Genomic DNA, 8,321 nt, shown 5'->3' on the forward strand with positions numbered 1-8,321 from the left:
CTTGTGCATGAATTTCGACATTAACAAATTTACATTAAACTTCAAAGTAGGCTTAAGGAGATGGGGCGCTATTTTGGAAGAATGAGTTTTATATACTTTTTTTTTTTTTTGGATTAAGGTGAGGAAAGGAATCCAAATTCCTCTTTTCTTTTAAAATAATTATGGGTATTGCTTGCCTTGGTCTTATCCAAGGGAGCTGGGGCCAGACCCCGGCCCGGCCCCGACACCCCTCACGGAGCCGCCCGGCCCGGCCCTTCCTCCGGCCGCGGGGTGGCGCTGCGGCCCCGCTCCGCCGCCCGCCGCCCCGCCCCTCCGCCATGGCCGATGTGGAGGACGGGGACGAGCCCGGGGCCTCCCACTCACACCCGGGCTCCTCGGGCTCCAAGGCGGGCGCCGCCGACAAGATGTTCTCGCTGAAGAAGTGGAACGCGGTGGCCATGTGGAGCTGGGACGTGGAGTGCGACACCTGCGCCATTTGCCGCGTGCAGGTCATGGGTAAGCGCCGCCCGGCAGGCCCGGCCCGGCCCGCCATGGCCGCCGCCCCCGCCGCGGGGGAGGTGTCGCCGGCGGCGGCTCCCGCCCCGCCCGGCCGCCGCGCCGCTTCCCCTCGCGGCGGGGGCGGGCGGGCAGACGCGGGGGGCGGCCTCCCGCCCCCCCCGCCCCCCCCCGGCCGCTTCTCGTCCGTTGGCGAGCGCGGCCCGGCCGGGTTACGGCCGAGCGGGCAGACGCGCGGCGCCCGTCTTTCTGAAGAAGCGGTAGCGGAGGGACGGCGGCGCGCTCGTAGCCGCGCGCACCGTCGCTGAGAAGCGCAGCGAAAAACAACGGCGTCGCTTACCTGGCGTTGAGGAGACTCTCTCCGGGTGCAGCCCTCCTCACTGGCTGGCCTTCGTGCTTTCTGACCGCTTTGGGTCTTTGGAAATTCCGTAAATTCCTCTTCCGCTGTGTCTCTGTATCCGCCCTGGCCTCTGTGCTGAGTCATCCCCGACATAACTGCCCGGGAGCCCCTGGGTGGGTCGGCAGCGCGGGGCTGCGCTCGGCGCGACGGGTCGCCTGAGGTCCTGCCGCGCCAGCCCGCTCTGGCCTTAACCTTTGGTCCCGCTTGGGGACGCGGCAGGTGCCGGGCAGCCACTTCTCAGATCCGTGTTTTTACGGAGAAGGGTCGTTGGAACAGAAAAAGCACGCAGGTGTCCTGCAGGAAAGACACAGCCCAGACTGAGGCGGTGGGAGACCGGCCTTTTCTCTGAGCGTATCTTGAAGTTGTTCCAGGCCTGCTCTCAGGTGGTGAATGGAGACCAGCCCAGAACTATGAAATTGGCTTTATCTGCTAAAAGTAAACCGTAATTTTAGGAGTGAATTTGCCTGTTCCAGCTGTTACTGCTACTCTATGATTTATGAGAAAACAGAACTGCTGGAGAGGCAACTTCACTTGATTACTCAGGACTGTTACAAAAACAATCATTCCACTTAAAGGGAAGTGTAAAAAGTCCTCAAAAAGTCATCCAGATGTTTTACGAAAACTTTTAAAAGTGGCTATCGGCTTTCTCTGATGATTTCAGATGAAAAATACTCCCTTGGTCTAATTATGAAAAATTATAAATGAACAATTTTTAAATTTAGCACAAACCAGATTTTTTGAATGTGAAACTTTATTATTACCACCTTTAGCAATTTAATGTTGACCCCTGCCAGACCTGGTCTGGCTGCTGTAGATCCAGCGCATCTGCAGTAGCCTTAGGTTGGAGGCTGAGCAAGACTTGAGCTGGCTCTGCATATCTGAGGTTGGTTTGCCTTTTTTTTTTGCAGGGGAAGGAAATGTGAGCTGGCTTAATTTTCTTTACTGGTTTAACTCCTTGAACCAACTTGGGCTTCAAGGATCACAGAAGCACGAGGGGAAAGAAGCAGCAATGCAGAGGCGTTGTCTGGAAAGGGCAGGATTGCAGCAGTACTGACTTAATTTATTTAACCTTTCACAGACTAACACCCTTAGGATTGTGATGCAGGAGTTGGGGGGCAGCTTATGTTGGTACAGGTGTAGTGATTTGTGTCCTCAGCTGTCCGTGCTGCTTCTTTGTCTGAAACAAACCCAGAGCTGGAATAGGTAAGCTTCTTTTACAGCAGCTACTAGCCCACCGCAGCTTACTACCCAGCATACTGATGCGACTCCAGATCAGTTTATTTTGATGTGCCCTGCTGTAAACTGAAGCAGTTTGGCTGAATCTTCACTGCAGTTTGACCCCTAGATGCTATGGAATTATCATAATAGAAAACAAGAAACTTTACTTACTGCCTTTCTTTCATCTTCGTGAGGAAAGGACAAATACTTAAAAGTTTGGATGCTCTTCCTTCTGTATTAGCTGAAAAAGGAGGACTATCTGGCAGGTCAATCTGAAATAGAAGCACCTTGCAGTATCTGGTAGAGAAAGAAGAAATACTCGGACTGAAAGTCCTGTGTTATGTCAGTTCTGTATGTTGTAGAACAATGTTCCAGCTGTTGACCTGCAGGCCCAGTCCAGCCTCTGGGATGCTTTTGTCTAAACGATTACCTCTCCTTTGCAGGAGATGAAGATGTGTTTGCACTGTGTATGCTGCCATAATAGTTGAACGCTTTGCTGTGCACGATCTGTGCATGCGTGTCTGTGGCAGTCCAAGTTGGAGCAAAGGAGAAATGAAGGCATGCTTCCTCTGTATTTGTGTGGCCCGGTACAAAGCCTGGAAGTTGTCCCTAGTACATCTGTAATCCTGAATCTGTCATCTAGACCTGTAGGCACAGAGACTGGAGCGTACAAAGAAGATAAATATTTTTAGTTAGATGTTTTCCCCATTTATCTCCTCATTTATGCTATCAGACTGATCAGTGTTTAAAAATAGTTTGTGTGCATATGTCAGTATTGCAAAAATTACAAGCAGGTATCCTTTAAGGAAAACAAACATTTAAAAAAATGGTAGTAGTAGGTGGGGGTGAGGTGGGAGATGTAGAGGCTAAAGACCATCAAATTTTTGAATGACTTCCTTAAAAGGAGATGTTGGCATCTGAAAAACAAAGCCCTGTAATTAGGGTTTGGCTATGCGCTTGCTCTGGTCTTGGTATGTGCGAGTGCCTTGGCACAAATCTGGCTGTCATATCTGCAAAATGGAGAATACTTTTTTCAGCAGAAGTTGTGAAAATACTGAAGCAATGGAAAATAAACAAAAGTTGTTGAACAGTTTGTAGTCCTTCTGATCTCTTGCAGATACGTATTTCCTTGTGTCGTGTGCACTCTTTTAAATTTTAGGTGGGAGGACAGTTTAATGTTAAAGGGCTGATCCAGCAAAATGTTAGATTTTACCTATGTTCTGGAGTTTATACTTTCCTTTAACAAACAATTCTTCAGACAGTATCCTGAGCATCAAATTGGGTTTTGTTCTTGTTTACTTTTAGATGCCTGTCTTAGATGTCAAGCTGAAAACAAACAAGAAGATTGTGTTGGTATGTAGTGATTTCATTTGCTTGTTTTTCAGTTGAAGCTTTTCTCTCGGTAGGGTGCATTTTAAAGTTTGAAGGGAATATTAATTTTATTAAAGCTCAAAAGTGAACTGTGTTTAATTCTACAGTGTGTCCTCTTTTTACATTAGTAGTGCTTTGATTCTGTCGTTTTATTTTCAAGCACTAATAAAATTAGCGTTCGCTTCAGATATGACGTGGAACAAAATAACTTCAAATTTTCAATTCATCTTTTAGCATATATGCTATTTTCTTATAACGTTTGCTTCGTAACTTTAAGTCAACTTTTAAAACCCGTGGTAAACCTCTCCACACCCTTCTTCTTTCTGTTTTAAAGTATAGTGTCTCAAACTTAATCCGCTGTTATTTTTGAGGGTTGTTTTTTAACCAGAACAGGAATTACCTGTTCCAGAACCCTTAGTTGGCTTGATAAGTGTCCTATTTAAGATAATCAGAGAGTAATAAAAAACAAAACAATTTAAAACACTCCTTGCATGACTCCTTATGTTCTATTACTGTTAACTAATAGGCAAAAAAGCGAAGTGGCTAGTACTATTCAAGAGTAGACGGAAAATAGATCACCCTTTTGGTACGCTGAAGTAACTGTATCCTGTGAACAACTTCTGCTCTGAGATCCCATTTTGAGCCTATATGCTATGTCAAATGTGCCGCCTTCTTATCATGAATTTAAGTTTAAACACTAGATTTCAGATAAGAATTTGGTAATATGCTCTTTTGTGATAGTGAGTAGTGCATTGGCTGTATTTTGGTAATGGGGAAGTTAAAGTCAACAGAACTTAGCCAGATAGTTGTGCTTGTTCCTAGTCAGAATAATAAATGTGTTTACACATACCACAGACCTGTACAAGATGAGAATGTATGTATTTCTTTTCATTTGGAAATAAATGCAAAGATTGGTGAGGGCGAGCTGAGAAGTATCATCAGAATGACAGTAATAATCCAGTCTCAGTGGGTAAAGCACTGGTGATGCATTTTCTATCTAAACATCATATAAGCTTGCAATAGCTATAAACATCTGAGAATGAGAATTTGGACCTTGCTATACATGTTAACTGGACATCTATTTAAGACTTTAACTGGAACATTTTCTTTTCTTTCAGTGGTCTGGGGAGAATGCAATCATTCCTTCCACAATTGCTGCATGTCCTTGTGGGTGAAACAGAATAATCGCTGTCCCCTTTGCCAGCAGGACTGGGTAGTCCAGAGAATAGGCAAATAAAAACACTGGAAGTTTTTTTTTTCTGTTGGACTTGTTGAAATAGTGTATGTCTTATGCCATATGCTCATACAAAAGAAAGGAACAGGCCAGTTATGGCACAGTTTATTTAGTTTGTCTGCTACAAGAATGGAGTGGTTTTGTTGTGCACTCTCTGCTGTATTAGGAAGCAATGGTCAGTCTTATTCCAGATCTTTCCACAACTGAAAAGAGACGCTACATTAACAAACGTGTCTATTACGATTTGAGCGTTAACTGTATCGGTGTCAGAACATGAAATGTGTGTTGGTACAGATTATGCCCCAAATACGGTCTAATGTTTTTGGTTAGAGGAATGAGTTAATTCAAAAGGGAGATCTTGTTTGAAAGTCTGATATACTGTATAGCTCATCAGCAGGAAACAGACAGTATTGCCTAAATAATATTGCCTACAGAACCACAGTCAGTGAGGTTTGTTAGAAAACGTTTTGTTTTTTAATCTAAAATGAACAGTGTATGAAGCATTTATTATTTGCTTTTTCCATCACACTATACTATAAAATTGTCATTTAGGTTTTCTTTATGATTTAAGAAAATGTTGTTTTGCTGTATCTCACAATCTGTTGCTGTATAATATTCTATACATGATTCTTACAACTGTAGTATTAAAATTTAATCACGTTAATAATTTTTATTTATATTTCTGTTAAAGGTCATGGAAACATGCATTTTTTAATCCAGAGACTTCTGGTACAATGACACATCTTTGATATCTGTTAACTAGTGGTGTAAACAATTTCGCTGGTCAGCTGACTAATCTAGGAAGCAAGCAAACTGATAATGTAGATATCCCAAGGAAAGCAGGTACTTATTAAACCTAGCAAAAATGTTATAATAAATTGTGATTTCATCAAAAGTCTGTTACAGAAATTTCTTTTATCATCATTTGATCTGATACAATGCTTTTTGGGGGGAGTAGGAGAAGGGATTGTTTCATTGTTATGGAAATCCTCAAAATACGATCTTTTTTATGTGATCAGTCCTGTGTTTTTTATTACACACATTCAGCTGCTTACCTCTGACTTTGTATTTATCTCTTCCCGGAATATCCAAGTAATTACTCTTAATCTGAACATATGCGGGATTTTTTTATTAATCTGAACATATGCTGTGGGATTTTTTTAATATGTAATAGAGAGGTTGAATTACTACTTTAAGTCTGAAATGAATTCAGACTTAATAAAATGGTTAATAAACCTGGGCAGATGTGAAACATTTATTATGTGCGTATGATTATTTACCACAAAATGTAGGAACCTTAAACGTTTAAGTTGATCACTTCTCAATAGAGATATTTCTAGCTAGTTCTGTTTATTTTTCTGTGTATTTGAGAGGTGTAACTTCATTGTATAAAATAATTCCAACAAAAATCTTGATTGTTTCATCAAGCGTACATGGAGAGTTTAATATATTTTTAATACTTATTTTCTTGTTTTTAAACAGTTTTAAATCTAGCTTGTGTAACAAGTCTTATTGTACACCAAGAGAAATCACAATAATTCTCTGTTGTGTTGCTGCTACAACGTACCACATTGGTTATTGGTATCACAGATAATGTCTTTCAGAAAAATTAAACCAAATACAAAACAGGTTAATAATGAAGTGCCTGTAGCTTTTAGGCACGGCTGTGGCATGTTTCATCTTAGTTTTTTCTGTTTGTGTAAGAAGATTCTCTCCCAACGTGATGAGAAAATCCTGTTAGATGTGGAAGTAATTTTTAGCCATAGAAGTTAAACTATATATTATTTACCACCTATTTTCTCTGCCAAAATTTGGTCCCTAGTTCTATGCTGTAACCTCTTTTAGTTGCATCTGGTCACATCAGAGGATTTCTTTGTTCATTTTGCTTGGGTTCATGGACTGCACCAAAGGAGTTTTCTCTCTGCTTGCAGTTCACATATGTCACATGCATGACTACTAACAGCTGAGAATTATGGTTGCAGGGAAGTCTTCCTAAATGCCACCTCCAGCATGTTCTAATGCAAATGAAATATTAGGGAAGCAAATGCTAGAGTTGGAGCAGCTTAGAGTTCCTTCTTTCTTCTACCTGCATTAAATTTGAAGAAATTTTCGTAGAATAGAAAAAAAATACACTTGATTCACTTTGAAAGAGATAAATCTTTGAAGCAGATTAGAATCATAGAAAAATCTAGCTTGGAAGGGACCTCGGGAGACCGTCCAGTTCAACTTCTGCTGAAAGCAAGGCCTTGGATTAGACTGTCCAGGGCCATGTCAAGCCAAGTCTTGAATATTCCCAGCGAGGGAGATTCTACCACTTCTCTGGGCAAACTATTCCAGTGTGTAATTGTACTCACGGTGAAAAATCTTATATCCAGAAGACATTTCCCTCAATCAACTTTTGCCTGTTGCCTCCTGTCCTGTCACCTTGCATCCTTCTGAAGAGAGTACCTCCATCTTTTCTGTAACTACTTTTTAAGTATTGGAAGACTGAGATTAGATCCCTCACCTGAGCCCTCTCTTCTCTGGCTGAGCAGACCAATTTCCTTCAGCCTGACTTCATATGTCAAGTTCTCTAGCCGTTTAATCATCTTGATGGCCCTTTGCTGGACTCCGTATGTTTTCCAATGTCTCTTGAACTTGGGGGACCAAAACTGGACGCAGTATTCCAGGTGGGACCTAACAAGCACTGAGTAGAGGTTGCATGTCCCTCTTCCAAGCATGAGTTTAATAAATAAAGCTGTTCAGAGCAAAGGACCCTGTAAAATTCTAATACAAGAAAAGGTGCTGTTTCTCTTAGTCTCTTTGACTTGACTCCACTGTTTTTGACTGGAGTTATTAGATGTGCAGTATGGACATTTTCTGTGCAAATGGCTAAAATTTAAGAGGGCTGTGTGAAACAGAAATAGGGTGGTGTTAGACTTTAAAAGCAGATGACTCTAAAAGGTCTGTCTGTGGTACTGTACTATACAGCTGTTCAGATAGTCATGTGAAATTTTGCCTTTCAGAGAGATGTAGGCAACTGCAAAACATTACTTGTTCAAGGAAGATGCTTTTTGGAGGAATACCCATTTAGTAACTCTGTGAAGTACTGCTTTTCAGTTTAATAGAGATGGATGTAAACTGCCATATTGTTAAGAGAGTTTAATGTAGATCATTGCTAAATCAATGTGGCATTAGAAAGTTCACTGTGATACAGATCGAGTGTAGTCATTCTGTTTGCTGCTTCTTGTACTAATAAACCTACAGTCAACTCACAAGATTTTTCATTTCAGTACAGGTAAAGAAAAAAATTGTGAATACTTAAAGTCACTGAATTGCATTGCCTACTCATACGGGAAGAAACCTTAGTTTCTTTGTGGCTGTCAGTAGCTGAGATTCTTCAGCATATGCTGTTAATGTGATGAAAACATTGGTCTGTATATATACTTTTGTTACAATTTTAATAATCTTTAAGTTTTGTACAAAATTTCCGGAACTAATATTACATGCTAAAATGTTAGTTTGCATGAGTTGCTCTAAAACCCCATAATTTTATTTTGTCTTATTTTTCCAAATCCTTTTGTTAGATAAATCTTACTTTATTTTATGGGATATATATTTCAG

The 8,321-nt window shown here is 41.4% G+C and overlaps 1 protein-coding gene across 1 annotated transcript; it reads left to right on the top strand.

Annotated features, from left to right (window-relative positions):
* Positions 1-262: 262 nt before the first annotated feature.
* On the top strand, positions 263-5,972 carry RNF7 (ring finger protein 7). The gene is made up of 3 exons (XM_068954601.1): positions 263-495; positions 3,419-3,466; positions 4,603-5,972. The coding sequence occupies exons 1-3, from the start codon at positions 318-320 to the stop codon at positions 4,719-4,721; spliced, it is 345 nt and encodes a 114-aa protein (XP_068810702.1). The 5' UTR covers positions 263-317; the 3' UTR covers positions 4,722-5,972.
* The last annotated feature ends 2,349 nt before the right edge of the window (positions 5,973-8,321 follow it).

This window comes from Struthio camelus, chromosome 9, assembly GCF_040807025.1.
Source record: "Struthio camelus isolate bStrCam1 chromosome 9, bStrCam1.hap1, whole genome shotgun sequence".
NCBI lineage: Eukaryota > Metazoa > Chordata > Aves > Struthioniformes > Struthionidae > Struthio > Struthio camelus.